This window comes from Suillus fuscotomentosus (genome assembly GCF_016647785.1).
Source record: "Suillus fuscotomentosus strain FC203 chromosome Unknown F5891scaffold_23, whole genome shotgun sequence".
Taxonomy (NCBI): domain Eukaryota; kingdom Fungi; phylum Basidiomycota; class Agaricomycetes; order Boletales; family Suillaceae; genus Suillus; species Suillus fuscotomentosus.
The window spans coordinates 440,562-459,484 of NW_024539535.1; the positions used below are offsets into that span (position 1 = coordinate 440,562).

At 48.8% G+C, this 18,923-nt stretch overlaps 3 protein-coding genes across 3 annotated transcripts; all 3 read left to right on the forward strand.

Moving 5' to 3' along the window:
• The first annotated feature begins 9,315 nt into the window (after positions 1 to 9,315).
• On the forward strand, positions 9,316 to 11,615 carry F5891DRAFT_1277853 (major facilitator superfamily domain-containing protein). The gene is made up of 7 exons (XM_041370291.1): positions 9,316 to 9,826; positions 9,880 to 9,945; positions 10,004 to 10,164; positions 10,230 to 10,364; positions 10,416 to 10,575; positions 10,625 to 11,168; positions 11,221 to 11,615. Exons 1-7 carry the CDS (start codon positions 9,668 to 9,670, stop codon positions 11,475 to 11,477), a joined length of 1,482 nt encoding a protein of 493 aa, XP_041226760.1. The 5' UTR covers positions 9,316 to 9,667; the 3' UTR covers positions 11,478 to 11,615.
• A 1,263-nt stretch (positions 11,616 to 12,878) lies between these two features.
• Positions 12,879 to 14,698, forward strand: F5891DRAFT_1277854 (major facilitator superfamily domain-containing protein; the record flags this gene model as incomplete). The annotated part of the gene is made up of 7 exons (XM_041370292.1): positions 12,879 to 13,037; positions 13,094 to 13,159; positions 13,218 to 13,378; positions 13,434 to 13,568; positions 13,618 to 13,777; positions 13,827 to 14,349; positions 14,402 to 14,698. 7 exons carry the CDS (start codon positions 12,879 to 12,881, stop codon positions 14,656 to 14,658), a joined length of 1,461 nt encoding a protein of 486 aa, XP_041226761.1. The 3' UTR covers positions 14,659 to 14,698.
• Positions 14,699 to 15,927: 1,229 nt separating this feature from the next.
• Positions 15,928 to 18,251, forward strand: F5891DRAFT_1277855 (major facilitator superfamily domain-containing protein). Its single transcript, XM_041370293.1, has 7 exons — positions 15,928 to 16,475; positions 16,539 to 16,604; positions 16,661 to 16,821; positions 16,887 to 17,021; positions 17,073 to 17,232; positions 17,286 to 17,823; positions 17,874 to 18,251. Exons 1-7 carry the CDS (start codon positions 16,317 to 16,319, stop codon positions 18,128 to 18,130), a joined length of 1,476 nt encoding a protein of 491 aa, XP_041226762.1. The 5' UTR covers positions 15,928 to 16,316; the 3' UTR covers positions 18,131 to 18,251.
• Positions 18,252 to 18,923: the final 672 nt, after the last annotated feature.

Below are 18,923 nucleotides of genomic sequence, written 5' to 3' on the forward strand. Positions count from 1 at the left end.
CCCGGATTCCTCATAAATTGCGACAGTGTTGCCACCGCAAAAGCGATATCTGGCCGGGTACTCGTAGCTGCGTACATTAACGAACCGATCGCGCGTTGATATGGTACGTCTCGCATAGCTTGGAGTTCGGCGTGTGTTGCAGGGGACTGATCTATGGAAAGGACAGTACCTGGTTCCATGGGTGTGTGCAGGACCTTCGCGTCCTCCAGGTGGAACCTTTCGAGGATCGTCTCGACGTATGCCTTCTGTGAAAGTGTCAAGGTGCGTGCTACGCGGTCCCTCGTCACCTTCAGCCCCAATAACCAGCTCAACTCCCCTAGGTCGCTAATCTCGAAGTGCGCGCGCAGCTCGGACTTAAACCGATGGATATGGGATATATGGTTGGCAGTGACGGCCATGTCGTCGACAGAGACAGTGATGACGACGTGTTCGCGCGAGGTGCGTTTGTAGAAAACGGCTTGATCTACTTTTGACCTGCTGAAGCCCATTTCATTGAAGGCTCCAGCTAGCTCCTGCGCCCACTCATATCCTGCTTGTTTGAGTCCAGGTAAGCTTCTTTTCAGCTTCAGTACCTTCCCTTCCTGACCATCCTTCAAGTATCCAGGGGGCGCTCGCATATATATGTCCTCCTGCAGACTCGCATATAGGTACGCACTTTTAATATCGACTTGGTGTATTTCCCAGTCGCGCTGAGCAGCCATCGTTAGGACTGCACGTATCGTGCTCATATTGGCCGTGGGGGCGAAGGTTTCGAAGAAATCGTGTTGAAAGATTATAGATAAGTGATAACTTTGATTCGGACAACAACAAACAACACTCGCTTACATAATACGCTATGCGCTCATTAGAAGTTTTATATTACTTAGCACCTCAGTCTTCGACTATTGAGACTGAGGTATGATATTATTTATTTAGACTCTTTACTACGATACTGACTACTACTCTAGTACTTACTACTTTCGTTTATAGGTCAGCTAGTAGTCTCCAAGTCTTCGACTATTGAGACTGAGTACTTACTACTTTCGTTTATAGAATTCTTTCTGTCATTCTTTCGTCCGTCGCATCCTCGAACAAAAGGTTATGAGCCCTGGTGCTTAGAATCAATCCAGTACCACAAAGGAACATCAACCGAAACAAGAATTAAATGTCGAACACACCCTCAGTGTCTGCAGCCCAGTCAGGTGCAGCTGCTTCATCCTCGAACATCCCTTCCATATCATCCAGTTCTACATCTACAAGCAGAACTGCACAAGCCTCAAATCGTCTATATGATATTCCATCCCTCGAAAACGACGGTTCAAACTTCCAACTATGGAAGTACCGTGTCGAGTTAATCCTTGACCTTCGAGGACTATGGGGAATTGTTGAAGGAAGTGAAAAGATGCCAGATAGCACAACGCACCCTGTTCAACACCAGGAATGGTTAGCAAGGAACAAGGAAGCACGAGCTCAGATAGCTCTCACGCTGAAAGATGATCCCTTGAATGGGATACTCTATGTGCCAATAGCTAAAGATGCCTGGAAGAAGCTCTGTGAGCGATACGAGGGTAGAGGAAAGCAAACAATTGCTCAACTCATTGGCGAATTGTTTCGAAGTACCTTGACGGACGAATCTCCTATGGAAACGCAGCTAAACACCATGCGACAGAAGGCATTCATACTGTCCTCGCTTGGTCAGCCGCTCGACGATTCACTGGTCGCAGTTGCGATGGTGATATCCTTACCTTCATCCTATGCCACCCTTCGAACGATCCTAATGTCCAGTAGTGACAAACTCACCACTGAAACTGTTATAGCCCAAGTGCTGGTAGAGGAAAGGCAACGACAGGCTAGCAATAGCCAATCTGCGCTCGTTGCGAAGGGACCTGCGCAAAAGAATAAGCCTAAGCGCAAGGATAAGGACAAGAAGAAGTCAAAGGAAAAGTGCACATACTGCCACATTCCTGGACATGAGGAGAAGGACTGTCGAAAGAAGAAAGCTGCTGAAGACGCTGAAAAGAGTGGGAAGCAGGTGGACAAAGACAAAGGAAAAACGGACCTATCTGCGAAGGTCGCACGCATTTCGTCGGACCATGACACACCGCTCCAATTATTCATGGCACATGGGCACTCTACATCCGCATCCAAAGATGATTGGATAGTGGACTCTGGCGCATCTGCAAACATGACGTGTCAGCGGGAAATTTTCATCAAATATCGCACACTGAACCCACCCGGAAAAGTAATCATCGGAGATGGACGCTCGATAGATGCGATAGGTATCGGACGTGCTGAAATAAACGTCTATGTTGGTGAAAATGAGTACATCCACTCCATCCTGCAGGAAGTCTATCACATACCAGACCTGAATGCGAACCTTCTGTCAGTTCCCCGCCTCACGAAACAAGGTCTCGAAGTCACCTTTGATGGTTCCCAATGCGAGATCCTTGCAAAGGGAAAGACCGTCGCTCTCGCACATAAGCGAAACTCGCTATACATCCTTCGAGTAAAGCCCTGCGAGAAAGCACATGCATACATTCTGCAAGGACCATCAGCTCCACTCGATCCAGATGTCCCCATAACAGCTCTCACCTCGCGCATGCTCCATTCGAGTGCAACTCTGGACACATGGCATCGACGACTTGGGCACGTAAATTTCGACTCCATATCTAAGTTAATTTCGAAAGATATGGTCAATGGGATCAACATAAAGGGTTCAAGTACTCACAATAAGGCAGTGTGTCAGCCTTGCCTTGAAGGCAAGCAACACCGCAACCCAATCCCAACGAAATCAAATGTCGAAAGCCCAGGAGTCCTGTATCGCACATACTCTGATGTATGCGGACCCATGGAAACAGTGTCGCGCGCCGGCTTCCGATACTTCGTTACATTCATAGATGCCTATTCACACCATCTCGTGGTTAAACTTGTGAAGACCAAGGATGAAACATTCGCACTCACCAAAGGATACTTTGAACGTGCAGAGACCGAGACTGGAGAACGCCCCAACTATTTTCGTAGTGATGGTGGGGGGGAATATGGATCAAAACAATTTGTATCCTATCTCGAGTCAAAAGGCATCCATCACGAGAAAACAAACGCATACACACCACAAGAGAACGGTGTCGCAGAGCGGATGAATCGGACCTTAGTTGAAATGGCACGCAGCTTGCTACGAGACGCCGGACTGCCAAACACATATTGGGGAGATGCGATCCTATATTCGGCGCACATATTGAACCGGGTTCCAACTCGTGCGATAGATGGAGACATTACACCACACGAAGCGTTCACTGGGAACAAACCATCAGTATCCCATCTCCGGGTATTTGGGTGCAAAGCCCATGTACACATACCTGATGAAAAACGCCAGAAGCTCGGTGTGAAATCGCTCGAATGCGTCAACCTTGGGTATGCCGAACATCGAAAGGCCTATGTATGCCTGCATCGTCCAACCGGTCGCATCCTCGAGTCGCGAGACGTCGTCTTCGATGAAGGAGATCCGCAAGGGCCTAGTCGTGTCAAGATAGACACATTTCTCCCAGAGAAACAGGTCACTGCTGCAAAGCACAACACAGACGACCTGCAAGGCCTGGAAGCTCCTCATAAGTCAACAATTATAGAAGAATTATCAGACGATGACGCACCAGAAGTGGGAAATCCAGCTACCGAATCTCCCCACGAGGATGATGATGTCGATGGACAACCAGCTCCTCTAAGCATGGTCAAGTTCGAGCCTGAAGACCAGAACAAGGAAATGTCAGCACCGAACAACACCCGTGCGTTGGAGACACACCGTGTTCAACCACTAACCCCTTCAGCCACTCGACAAATAGCACCTCCTGCTCCATATCCTCGCCCAGCTCCTCCACCTGAAGTAAGGCGCAGCTCGCGAGCGCGACGCGCACCTATGCGAGACGATGATCCTCGCTACTTCATAAACGCCTATGAGAAGTCAACACTTCAAAGAGAGGAACCGGTTATACAAGACATACCTGAGGCAGTGGGCGCGATTGAGGCTGCGGAGACACATGGGGAGGCTTACAAGGCTACAGTAGCTTGTAATGGTGAGCCTGGGACGTTCCATGAAGCAATGAATCGTCCAGACGCAGATCTATGGTACACGGCGATGACCGAAGAATTGAAGATCTTCGAGAAGATTGGCCTATACGAGGAAGTCAAACGCCCTCGTGACCGCAAGGTTGTAGACTCGAAATGGGTCTATAAAATTAAGCGCGGCCCGCATGGCGAAATTGAACGCTATAAGGCCAGACTCGTCGCAAAAGGTTTCACGCAGGTCCAAGGGATCGACTACACAGACACCTTTGCCCCCGTCACGAAGTTCTCGACGATTCGAGTCCTTCTTGCCCTTGCAGCCAAGTACGATCTAGATATACATCAGATGGACGTCAAGTCAGCTTTTCTAAACGGTGAATTGGATGAGGAAATTTACCTGCAGCTCCCTCCTGGCTTTCGTGACTCGTCGAATCAAGTTTGGAAGCTCAAACGTGCTCTATACGGTCTTAAGCAGGCACACAAAGCATGGTACAAAAGACTACGTACCGTCTTCGAGTCTCTCGGCTTCACACGCAGCAATGCAGACCATTCTGTCTTCTACAAGGTCGAGAACGGCACAATCATTATAGTCGCCGTCTATGTTGACGACAAAATGATACTGTCAAAGGATAAGAAGATGATAGATGAGCTGAAGAAACGGTTAGCAGCAGAGTACGAGCTTACCGATTTGGGAGAAGCACGCTGGATTTTGGGAATGGAAATCATTCGCGACCGCGATAAACGCACGATCAAGCTGTCACAAAGCCGCTACATCGAATCGATACTCGAGCGTTTCGATATGGGATCCAGTCGTCCTGTGAATACGCCAATGGACCCTAACACCAAGCTCATCAAAGTGAATGAAGCCGAAGTCGATGTGAAGACTTACCAAAGTGCCCTAGGTGCACTGATGTATGCGATGCTTGCGACGCGTCCGGACATCGCGTTCGCAGTAGGTGCTCTGAGCAGATTTGCAGCTACCCCCGGACAAGCGCACTGGACCGCTCTAAAGCGTGTCTATCGGTATCTACGCGGGACCGTCAATAAATGTTTGACATATCAAGGGAAGTCAGAAACGGACTTACATGCGTTCGTCGACGCAGACTGGGCCTCAGATGTCAATGACCGGCGTTCGATAACCGGATATATATTTTCAATATCTGGAGGAGCAGTTAGTTGGAGTTCGAAGAAGCAAAGTTCAGTCGCACTTTCCAGTACCGAAGCAGAATATATGGCCGCCGCCGCTGCTACGAAGGAGGCCGTTTGGTTGAGGACCCTACTCAGAGAACTAAACTCCTCAGAAACTCCCCCAATAACTCTCCAAATCGACAATCAATCTGCAATTCTGTTAGCCGAAAATGCCATGTTTCACGAACGTACCAAACATATCGCGATCCGGTATCACTTTATCCGAGAAAAGTTGGAGGAAGGAGAGATATGCGTTGAGTATGTTCCCACGAACGAACAGATTGCCGACGTTTTGACGAAGGCACTTGCGCGCGAGAAGCATGGACGATTCATCGAAGGAATGGGAGTGTTGAACGGCGAGAGTTTGATTCGTTGAGTGGGCGTGTTGAAAGATTATAGATAAGTGATAACTTTGATTCGGACAACAACAAACAACACTCGCTTACATAATACGCTATGCGCTCATTAGAAGTTTTATATTACTTAGCACCTCAGTCTTCGACTATTGAGACTGAGGTATGATATTATTTATTTAGACTCTTTACTACGATACTGACTACTACTCTAGTACTTACTACTTTCGTTTATAGGTCAGCTAGTAGTCTCCAAGTCTTCGACTATTGAGACTGAGTACTTACTACTTTCGTTTATAGAATTCTTTCTGTCATTCTTTCGTCCGTCGCATCCTCGAACAAAAAATCGACCCCGTACTTCTGGCACTGCCCATTTGCAACTAGGCGCGCGCGAAGCTTCAGCTTCTCGCCGTCCGGCCCGCGCTTTGTGGCCAGGACATAATGGCATGGGATAAGGTTTACGCCTCGAGGTGCGTCTACGATTTCCCACGTACCTAGCTTCTCGAGTTGACTGACTTCGTAATTGATGGCTTCTTGCCACTCTGCAGCGTCTGGGCCCTTCAAGGCTTGTTGGAGGGTCGGTTCTGGTTGGACGGCGGCCAATGCTAGGTGAATATGCGCCTCTTCATCCAAGAGGTCGAGTTCTGACGCTTCCAACAGGCTTTCCATGGTTAGGGCTGCCGTTTGGCCCTCATTCAGCGCCGCATAGTACCCTGGGGGTGGTCTTACCCTCGTCGACCTCACTTCAGGAGTAGATGGTTGAGGTTGCTGGGCAGTAGATGGTTGAGGTTGCTTAGGAGTAGAAGGTTGAGGTTGCTGAGGAGTAGAAGGTTGAGGTTGCTGTGGCATGGTGATGGGCTGGACGCTACTAGGTGAGTTATTATTACCATTGCCGCTGTTATGTTCGTTGACTACAGCAGACTCCCCCTCGTCCGGCATACCATCGGCTGCCAGGATCGGCGTGAAGGTCACATTCCTCTCCACCGAGACACGCCGTCTGCCGGGCCAATACACCCGGTATCCTTTACTTTCAGCGTCTACCCCCACAAAAACTGCCTCCTCCGCCCTCGCCTCCAGCTTACCAGCCTCCAGCATATGGACGAAGACCCTGGCCCCAAATTCATGGGCCTGCGACAAGTCCGGCTTGGACTTGCGCACCAACTCGTAGGGCGTGCTACCTGGGATCGCCCTTGAAGGTAGGCGATTCTTGAGCCAAGTGGCGTAACTAACGGCCTCGGCCCACAGGTACTTTGGCATATCTCTGCCTAGGAGCATTGCTCTCGCATGCTCGACGAGTGTCCGGTTGAGTCGTTCGGCGACACCATTCTGTTGGGGTGAGTCGTGCACTGTTAGCTGCCGCTCTATACCTTGCTGACGCAAGTATTGATCGAACTCGGCGCTCAGATACTCTCCTCCTCTGTCCAAACGGATTTTGTGCACGCGCACACCTGGTGATTGACGGGCCACCCATGCCTCATAGGACTTGAACGCGGTAAGTGCATCACTCTTTTGTTTGAGGAACTCGAGTCGCGTCTGCCGGCTAAAGTCGTCCATGAAACTGACATAATATTTACAGCCTCCCAAACTCGTCGTCTGCGCCGGTCCCCAGAGGTCCGTATGGACTAGTTCTCCGTATGTAAGTGCGCGCATCTTCGTTTCTCTTGGGAAGGACTGCTGAGCTGACTTAGCTTTCACGCAGACTTCACAGAACTGGATGGCGGGCGCCGGATCTATGTCTATGCCCAGGATTAGGCCCTTCTTGACTGCGTCAAGAAGGGCCGCATGTGATACGTGCCCTAGGGCACGATGGACATCATTGATGGTAAGCTTTGTCCTGGCGACGTTGGCACGATGCTTACGGTCAGACGTTACAGCGTAAAGTCCCTGGACTTGGGGTATTTCTGCGATCGTCCTTCGTTCGGGGGGAGCAGACAGTATCCTGCACATTCCTCCTTCGAACAGCACGGCCAAACCGGCGGAGGCGATCTTATTGGTGGAGATAAGGGTAAATGCCATGGAGGGGGCATATAGGACATCTTTTAGCGTCACGGTCGTTCGTTTCGAGCCCAACGGTAAGTCCATCCTCACGTCTCCTCGTCCTGTCGCATTGACAGTAGCTCCATTCGCAGTGTATATCTTCTGCAGGGCGATCTCAACGAAGGATACGAATTTTGCCCTATCCGGGCAGAAATGAGAGGTCGCGCCGGAGTCTACTATTGCTCCTCGGCGCTCTGGAGGTACGTCCATCGATTTTGCTATGACTGCGAGGTCTGACGTAGCGAAAGCGTAGTTGTCCTTTGGCTCCGGCTCTTTGGCTACATTGGCACTTTGTTTTTGGGTGCGTCCTCCTTGTCTCTGCCGTTGATTCGGCCCCTGACCTTCTTTTCCTCCACCTTTTCGCCAACAGTCACTCTTCCAGTGGCCCTTACGATCGCAGTTCGTACAGACTGCGTCAGGGTTGGATTTTGGAGCCGAGCTCTGTGAGCTCGTGCTCCTCCCTGCGTTTGTTCTCGCGGAGAGCGCACTGTTGGTCCCGCGTTTGTTGGGACGTCGTTCGGTGAGTAACCGGTGCTCGTATTCCTCTGTGATGATGGTGATGAGTTCGTAGGGCGAGAGGGGAGTTTTCGTTATCTTGGCCGCTGCGTTCATCGACGACAGTAGCGGCCAGTAGGATTCAGGTAAGGACCCTAGGATGATGGCATGAAAGTCCGTATCAACGACGGCTACCCCCATTCCAGCTAACGACTCCCTCAGGCGCAAAAGCTCTGAAAAATGAGCCTTGACGTCACCACCTTCTTCGCACCTCGTCTCCTGGAGCCTCCGTCTCAGATCTATCTGGACGAGTTCGGTTTTGCCTTCATGTATGTGGCATATTTCCTTCCAGATTTCGGACGCGGATGCTAACTTTTGGACGCGTAACAGCAGCCGATCTGTGATCGTGCAAAATATTTGCTGTTTTACGAGTGAGTTCTTTTGTTGATACTCATCGGTCTTTGCGTCGAGCTCATCGATTTCTTTCTGCGTAGGTGTTGTACCATCCGGCTTCGTAACGGCCCCTGTAGAGCTCTTTACGAAAGGCGTAGGCTCTTTAGCTCGTCCATCGGTATATCTCGTAAGTCCTCGTGCACCTATAGCCGTTAACGTCCTTTCCTTGTAGGTTATCCAGTTCGAGCCGTCTTCGGCGAGCTTCGGGATGTTAAAAAGGTTTGAATTGGTGCTGGGAGTCGACGAGTCCATGGAGGAGTCAGGGCTCATAACCTGTGGAGGAACGATACACACGGGAGGTTTTACGACACGCTAGAACAAAGGTACGAGTCTCAGTATTCGTTTCGAATCTCTATTAACAATTGTTTGTACCTAGAACAAAGGTACGACTAGATGTACGTCAGCGCTTGCGCTCGAACGTTACAGTGGGACTTGTACTTACGTCTCAGTATTCGTTTCGAATCTGAGACGCATCGACGAAAACAGTGTCCTCTTATACGGTGAGTCTGCCAGCAATAGCTTTGATGAAAAATATATACTTAAAGAACGAAAAGATTGCCGACGTTGACACGTCGTCGACGTTCTCCGTTTGGAGACGCTCGCACTCGATGTGCTCTATTCTTCGGCCGTATCGTCCTTTCCTTTCTCGGCTCTCTCTCTCTCGGCCTTACTTCCCTCGGACACATCGGCTCTCAACATTACGGTCGACGTATTTATGTAATGCAATGTGCCTCATGCTGTAGTATATCCGCAGCATGTCCTCACTTGCAATTGTTCAATGTCGTTGATTTGGGCAATCTGTTATTATGTCTCCTCTACTTCGCGTGGGCGCAGACCTTCTAGCCTAAGGTTAGTCGATCGATGATGAGCCCGAGACCTCTAGGCGACAGTACTTGCGAACCCCTTGGCCAGTGGCGGCTATACCCGGGTGCTACATAATAGGAAGTGCCGTGTGACTGATTCTATGTCAACTGATCAGCAAAAGCGCTGCCATTAGGCCTTATCGATTAGGCAGCCAACAAGCCGGTCAGCAACCACCTCATTGGAATGACTTCATGTAGTATAATGAACTGCATTTCTGATTCGAGGCGTTCTCTCGCACTACCATGATTGCGCAGCAGAATGACGAGGAGACACCTCTTCTGCAACGACCAGAGCAACCAACGGCCAAGACACCTCTTCCATGGGATCAATTTTGGATTCTACTGCTCTTGGAGATGCCAGATTTTCTTTCGTCTGGGACTCTTGCGCCGTTTATTCCTCAAGTGAGTATATTCCCTTCGCTCGACTTATATCTGATCACAGGAACTTTGTCAAGCTCATCAGAGACATCGGAGTCACTCACGGAGACGAAACCCAGGTTGGACACTATGCCGGCATTCTTGTAAGCATGTCTTCATCGGTTTTTCCCTTTCGTTCGTTCATCATACTACTCTCCCCAGCAATCATCGTACTATGCAGCTCATACCCTGACCATCTTTCATTGGAGTCAACTGTCCGACCACATCGGGCGGAGGCCCGTAATTCTGACAGCTCTATCAGCAATTGTTATTTCGATGTTTTCGTTTGGGCTGTCGAAGACTTTCCTTGGTCTGGTGGTCAGGTCAGCGTGTCCAGTTAAATGTCGAATAGTACCTGTGACCATCAATTCCTGACATTCTCGACCAGTCGTATTGTCTGTGGAGCATTTGATCCGAGCGATAGTATGGTCAAGAGCATGCTGATGGACATCACTGACGCAACCAATATGCCCAAGGCATACAGTTATATACCAATTCCGTTGATGATCGGAACCTCAATTGGGTAGGCATACAGTACATTTTATCTCGCACTGAGGTTCACGGCATCTTCTAGACCACTCATTGGGGGATCGCTCTCCCGACCAGCAGACAGATTCCCTGACATCTTTGGGCGATCAGAGCTCCTGAAAACCTACCCATATCTCCTGCCATGCTCTATCTCGGCATTTTCTGTATCGATAATTTGGCTAGTCACCTATATCCATCTTAAAGAGGTGAGCGCCTGAAAACCCATCTTTGGATCACACTAAGTGTGGTTACAAGAGCGTCTCTACCACTGGCGAAACAACACTCTGGGAGCTAATTAAAAAAGGATTCTTGGGACAATCATACTTGAGGCCTCGCCAGCCATCGAGCAACGTCATAGTTGATCCTGGGGAAGGGAGTCCCGGAGAAGTTCAACCAAAGCCGCTTCCGCTGCGGGCATTGCTAACCTCGAAAGTCTTGAGTGTAACAGCGAGTTATACCACCATGGGCCTATTTCAAACGGGGTACAATTCGGTCTTACCTGTTTTCTATGCAACACCGATTGAACTTGGCGGTCTTTCCCTTGACCCTCCTCGCATTGGTACTTTACTTGCGGTATCAGGTGTCATACATGGAATATTTCAGCTGCTTTTCTACGCTCATTTACACGATCGCTTCGGTGCAAAAGCTATCTTTATCACCGGTGTTAGCTCTGGCATACCCATCGTCATTTTATTTCCAGTGGCCAATGCTCTGGCTCGGGCCTATGGAATAGGCATGGCTGTGTGGCTGTGTGTTGTTGTCCAGCTTACGCTGAAGACTAGCCTGATCCTGTGCTTCCGTATGTTGATCCAGCACTTCCTGCGTTCTGTTTAACTGAAAAGAACTCATAGCCTGCATGGCATTATTCATCAGAGCAGCTGCTCCCAATCGCGCCTCGCTCGGAACAACCAATGGAATCGTTATGGTGGTTGTCGCAGTAGCAAGGATCATCGGCCCGGCGACTGCAGCTTCGGTCTTTTCTTATTCGTTACAGGAGGGGCATGATGCGTGGTCGATATACTACTTCTTTATCGCAATTGCATTTCTCGCTGTAGGTGCTGCTCTGTTGCTTCCCCGTGATCTTAGTGTATGGGAAGATTCCCAATAATATTATCGCGAATGACCATGTACATTATGATCTAGTGTAGGAGGCAGAACTATAATTCTCTTGTTATTAACGCGACGTGAACTATACCTGTGAATTCAATGGACCAATCTTCCATCATCCAATCCATTCACAATGCTTCTCTTGAGATGCGAACGCTGAGAATCAAGTTGCGTGAGGATGACATTGCACGCCTTTGAACAAAAAAGACAATCATTAATTCAGAGATGTCAAGGTGCCAACATTGCACATCATATGGTACTGCAATCCTTAACTTGATTCTTTTCCCCAGCACGGGTTGTTTGAGCTGCACTGTGCAGAAGACGTCGTAGGACCGGTGCCTTGGTGCAATTGTGTTGTCCATCGCCGAATTAAGATCCCATGTTAAAAGAAACTCCGAAGTGATGATGTCGAGTGCCTCTCGAAGGTCCTCCTTGATGGCGTCCATCTCGGTGCTGACAACATCAGAAACATAGTCACGGTCGATTGCATGTGGGCGGAGCCACTTCAACATCCGAGCACGTCCTCGTGAGTCTGCAAACATGCAATCAAGCTACTGTTCCAGCTTTCCCGGAGAGTTTCCCTTCTCCTGCGCAGAGTAGTTGTATATTACATACCAGAATACAGCTGAATCATTTCGCTCACAAACCTGTCCATAATCTTGTTGAGCTGCTAAGTGTCGGTTCGCAGCGAGCGAACATTGGCTGCACGTACACCATTCAAGCGACATTATGAGAGCTTCCAACGACAAACTCAGCCTTCCTAGTTGTCCCGGGCAAGCTGTATTACTGCGAACAGTGCGAAGATGATAGTATTGCGGAGAAAGCAGGATGTGATGCACGCCAGTCGTCGTGAGAGAGGACGATGAGCGCCCACGGCATACTGCGAGCGCGTGCCCTGCAGCTGTAGTATGTGAGACTTGGCGATTTTCGAACAGGGAAGCTCGTTGTATGTACATACGTATGAGGAATTCGAAGTGATTATTTGCCGGAAACACGCGGCGCTCGTCTACATTCGGTTTATTTTCTGATTACATGAGATTTCCTTGAAATAATGGTTACCTTTATTTCAGTCGAAATTCCGGTGAGGATTGAGCATAGAGTCGAGAGTTGCAACGTTGATATACGACCTTCTCTTAAGATCTTGAGAACAGATTTGATACGTTCGTGTGGTGAGATTTTAGGAGAAGTTGGAACAGCCTCGGAGGTGTGTGGACCAATAGGAGGGGCCGTGTAACTAATTTTATCCCAGCTGATCAGGTTGAACGTTCTTGTCGAGCCGGACTGCCGTTGTAGGCCTTATCGACCAGCTAGCCAACACGCCGGTCAGCAACCACCTCATTGGAATGACTTCACGTAGTATAACGAACTACATCTTTCATCCGAGTCATTCCCTCGCACCACCATGATTGCGCAGCAGAATGACGAGGAGACACCTCTTCTGCAACAACCAGAGCACCCAACGGCCAAGACACCTCTTCCATGGGATCAATTTTGGATTCTACTGCTCTTGGAGATGCCAGAAATTCTGTCTTCTCGGACCCTCAACCCGTTTATTCCTCAAGTGAGAATATTGTGTTTGCTTGGACTTATATCTAACCACAACTGGACGTTGTCAAGCTCATCAGAGACATTGGAGTCACTCACGGAGACGAAACCCAGGTTGGACACTACGCCGGCATCCTTGTAAGCATGTCTTCATCGTTTTTTCCCTTTCGTTCGTTCATGATACTATTCTCTCCAGCAATCATCATACTATGCAGCTCATACCCTGACTATTTTTTATTGGAGTCAACTGTCCGACCACATCGGACGGAAGCCTGTAATACTGATAGCTCTATCAGCAATCTCTATATCGATGTTTTCGTTTGGGCTGTCGAAGACCTTCTTCGCTCTGGTGGTCAGGTCAGCGTGTTCAAAATAGTAGCTGTGACCATCAATTCCTGACATTCTCGACCAGTCGTGTTGTCAGCGGAGCATTTGATGCGAGCGATAGTATGGCCAAGAGCATGCTGATGGACATCACTGACGCAACCAATATGCCCAAGGCATGCAGTTATGTACCAATCCCGTGGACGATCGCAACTACAATTGGGTAGGTATACCGTACATTATCTCTCGCACTTGAGGTTGACGGCATTTAGATCACTCATCGGAGGATCATTCTCCCGACCAGCAGACAGATTCCCTAACATTTTTGGGCGATCAGAACTCCTGAAAACCTACCCATATCTCCTGCCGTGCTCTATTTCGGCATTGTTTATCTCGACAATTTCGCTAGTCACGCATACCCGTCTTAAAGAGGTGAGACGCTGAAAACCCATCTCTGGATCACACTAAGTGTGGTTACAAGAGCGTTTCTACCAAGACACCACTTTGGGAGCTCATTAAAGGAGGATTATTCGGACAGTCATACTCAAAGCCCCGCCAGCCATTGAGCAATGTTATAGTTGATCCTGGCGAAGTAAAATCAAAGCCGCTTCCGCTGCGTGCTTTACTAACCTCAAAAGTGTTGAGCGTAACAGCGAGTTACGCCACCACAGGCCTGTTTCAAATGGGGTTCAATTCGATCTTACCTGTTTTCTATGCGACACCGATTGAACTTGGTGGTCTTTCCTTTGACCCTCCTCGCATAGGTGCTTTACTTGCGGCATCAGGTATCATACAAGGCATATTCCAGCTACTTTTCTACACTCGTTTAAATGATCGCTTCGGTGCAAGAGCTGTCCACATCATCGGCATCAGCTCCGGGATACCCATGGTCATTTTATTTCCAGTGACGAATGCTCTGGCTCGAGCCTATGGAATAGGTACGGCTGTGTGGCTGTGTGTTGCCGTTCAGCTTACGCTGAAGACTAACCTGATCATGTGCTTCCGTATGTTAATCCAGCACTTCCTGCGTTCTGTTGAACTGAGAAGAACCTATAGCCTGCATATCATTATTTGTCAGAGCAGCTGCTCCCAATCGTGCCTCAGTCGGAGCAACCAACGGAATTGCCCAGGTGGCTGTCGCAGTAGCAAGAATCATCGGCCCGGCGTCTGCAGCTTCGGTCTTCTCTTATTCATTGCAGGAAGGGCATCATGCATGGTCGATATACTACTTCATGATCGCAGCTGTATTTCTCGCTGTAGGTACTGCTTTATCACTTCCCCGTGATCCTAGTGTATGGGAAGATTCCCAATAGCGATTGACTGCGTGTTAGACTACTATGTGTACAACATTCCCTACTCCCATGATAAGTAGGGAAGGTTCTGTCTGCAGTAAAACTTCGTGCTGTTCTCTACAAATCCATCTGTAAGAAACTGGAGCCCCTTTTATTCCGCTATGATCTTGTCTTTGCTTGGAGAATGATCGCTTGATGATTTGAGAGCAAGCTGACTGCAGAAACAAAAGGCGTTCTCAAATGTGAAAATCCAATCTGTCACCGGGGCTTAGTACGAGAACGAGGATGGACAACGGGACGACCGTGTGCTGGTAAACGCTTGATAGCTTTAAATAACATGCCTTCCAAACAGCATCGACCGACAAAGCATCAAACCACCCATGAAGTTCGAGAAAACGCTGCAAATAAGGCAAACGTTACCGCCTTTCGTGCAACGAACGCGGCTGCTGCAGAGCGAGCCAGAGAGCCAGGCGGGGGGCTGTCAAATCGCGCAAATGTTTTGCAATTACAGTGGGACTTTTCCGGAAACAAGCAGGCTAATGATCCAGATATCACTACATCAGAACATTAGTAAGAAGCCAACCGATGCAGCACAACGCAGTAGGTCCGATCGGATGCCTGAAAAACGAAAAGAGACGATAACACAGACACCTTGTTATGAGTCACCGCAATCGACTCGCCGTCAAACCACACATAACCTGCAAACAGCTCAGTGCACGAATCACAATGACCACGGTGCTCAACGAAAATTATGAAAGCCAAGAACATAAGTTTTCAGGTAATTTGAAGCGCAACGAATGAGATTCAAAGTAAGATAGTGCATCGTAGTGAATGGGGCAACCTGAGGTATATGGGCAACCGCATGCGGTGGACAAGAACGCTCGTCAAGCACGCGTGCGATGCAGTACGAGACTTTTCAGACGAACATCACGCACTGCGGGGAAGGATAAGTCAACGCACAGAACAGAGAGCCTATGAATAAGCAGTGTAGGATACCGTGACAACAGCGACAACACTCAGAGGTTAAAAGGCGGACCGTACATAGGGAGAATTAGTGTCACGATCAGACATAAGTGCACGAGTGACCCACTGCCCAGAGAAGTGGGTTAGCCCCTGGAACAGATACTGTTGCAGGTCTTGACATAGGCGTGTTGCAAAATGAGTGTTAAAAAATGGCAAACCGGCGGAGTCAGGAACTGGCGGGGGTCGGCGGCGGTGTCGTAGTTACGTAATGCAGCACATGCACATGGCAGGTTGATGCAGGTCTTTTCAAGTGCGCCTCATGCGATACTAGGCTCCAATCGTTTAACTACTTGGGGCTGTTCTTATTATGTATCATCTATTTAATCTCACACCGTGTAAGTGCAGACCTTCAAACCGCACGTAAGGGTTAGCCAGCCAATGATCAGCTTGAGCTCCTCTAGGCGACAATGCGGGTAAGTACCTATCATGATAGCCACAGGCGGCTATACCCGGGTTCTACGCATAATAGGACGTGCCGCGTGCGATCTTTTAATCATTCCGAGCCAACTGATCAGAAGATGCAGGTTCTTGTCGACTGCCGTTGTAGGCCTTATCGACCAGCTGGCCAACAAGCCGGTCAGCGACCACCTTATTAGGACGAATTCACGTAGTATAACGAGCTGCATCTTTCGTCCGAGTTGTTTCCTCGTATCACCATGATTGCGCAGCAGGATGACGAGGAAACATCTCTTCTGCAACGACCTGAGCGGCCAACGGCCAAGACACCTCTTCCCTGGGATCAATTTTGGATTTTACTGTTCTTGGAGATGCCAGATCCTGTTTCTTCTTACATCCTTGCACCCTTTGTTCCTCAAGTGAGTATATTCCCTTTGCTTGAACTTCAAGTGTTATCTGACCACGACGGGAATTTTATCAAGCTCATTAGAGACATTGGAGTAACTCACGGAGATGAATCCCAGGTCGGTCACTATGTCGGCATCCTAGTAAGCATGTCTTCATCGTTTTTTGCTCCTTCATTCGTTTCTGATATCCCCTCGAGCAATCATCATACTATGCAGCTCATACCCTGACTATCTTTCATTGGAGCCAACTGTCCGACCACATCGGGCGGAAGCCTGTAATACTGACAGCCCTATCAGCAATTTCTATATCGATGTTTTCGTTTGGGCTGTCGAAGACCTTCTTCGCTCTGGTAGTCAGGTCAGTGTGTTCAGTTCGATATCAAATCGTAGTTGTGACCGTCAATTACTGATGTTCTCGACCAGTCGTGTTGTCTGCGGAGCATTTGATGCGAGCAACAGTGTCATCAAGAGCATGCTGATGGACATCACAGACGTAACCAATATGCCTTTGGCATTCAATTATATATCAATTCCGTGGATGATCGCAACCACAATTGGGTAGGTATACAGTACATTTTCTCTCGTGCTGAGTCTCACAGAATCTAATAGACCACTCATTGGGGGATCGCTCTCTCGACCAGCAGACAGATTCCCTGACATCTTCGGGCGATCAGAACTCCTGAAAATGTACCCATATCTTCTGCCGTGCTCTATTTCGGCATTTTTTACATCAATAGCTTGGTTAGTCACGCATGTCTGTCTTAAAGAGGTGAGCGCGATGTTGAAATCCCATCTCTGGATCAGACTAAGTGTGGTCACAAGAGCGTTTCCACCAGGACACCGCTTTTGGAGCTAATCAAAGGAGCATTCTTCGGACAGTCGTATTTGAAGTCTCGCCAGCCATCGAGCAATGTTATAGTTGATCCTGGGGAGGCGAATGCTGGAGAAGTTCAATCAAAGCCGCTTTCGCTGCGTGCTTTACTAACCCCGAAAGTGTTGAGCGTAACAGCAAGTTATGCCACGACAGGCATGCTTCAAATGTCGCTCAGTTCGGTCCTACCTATTTTCTATGCAACACCAATTGAACTTGGTGGTCTTTCCCTTGACCCTTCTCGCATCGGCACGTTGCTCGCGGTACAAGGTGCCGCACATGGCGTATTTCAGCTACTTTTCTACGCTCGTTTGCATGATCGCTTCGGCGCAGGAGCTATCCATATGACCGGCGTTAGCTCCGGCATACCCACCGTCATTTTATTTCCAGTGATCAATACTCTGGCTCGAGTCTATGGAATAGGTATGGCTGTATGGCTGTGTGTTTCCGTCCAGCTTGCGCTGACGACTAGCCTGATCATGTGCTACCGTATGTCAATCCAACATTTCCTGCGTTCCGCTACACTAAGAATCTCGTAGCCTGCATAACATTATTCATCAGAGCAGCTGCTCCCAATCGTGCCTCAGTCGGAGCAACCATTGGAATAGGCCAGGTGGCTGTCGCGGTAGCAAGAATCATTGGTCCGGCATCTGCAGCTTCGGTCTTCTCTTACTCAATAGAGGCAGGGCATGATGCGTGGTTGATATATTACTTTTTGATCACAATTGCATTTCTCGCAGTAGGTACTTCTCTATTACTTCCCCATGATCCTAGTGTATGGGAAGATTCCCAATAACATTATCGCGAATGTCCGCGTGTCATCTAGTGTATTAGGGGGTGGAACTGGCAAAATTCTAGGCTACGTAGACTACATGCATGTAAGTATGACATTCCCAATGGATAGCATTGATGTTGCCTCGTCCCATTCATCATCTAGAATAGTCGGCCCGTGGTATTATTTACTTGACCCGATTCAACCTCGAGCATTTACATAAGCTCTGAACTTTTTAGTCCTCTTACTAGCGCTTTACCTTTTCGAGAGCTGCAAATTCAGCAGCAACAAACTCCACACGACTTAACAAGATACTGTACAGTCTCACAGCAATTAATAATTGCCAACCTCTTCACGAGTCCGCATATGAACATGTTGATGGTGGCATACTCCGTGGCTTTTACGATACAGTGTCATCGAGACGTCGAAGGTTTGTACGGTGTTTCAAATGTATCGACCGAAAGACTACACATGATTGTATGGATTGCACCAAGATCATGTTCACACTGCGCTCCACTTTGCGTGAGTTCTGCCGTGGACTAGGCACAACTGATTTTTGCCAGACCGGTTGGCAAAACCACCGCATTCTGCCAACAGCACTAGTTCAATGACCGCGTGTTATCTGTTTACCATGTCAGTGCATCCTCCGGGTGTGACAAAATACTTTATTCAGGCAGAGACCTTCCCTTGTTACCGAAGATATCTTCCTTCCTAGGAGCATTCTGAGCGCTTTCAAGGAAAGATGGTGGATGTAATTCATCATGTTCCTCCCACGCCATGTCAAATCCATATCCCCACCGGCTCTCGATATCCCCAA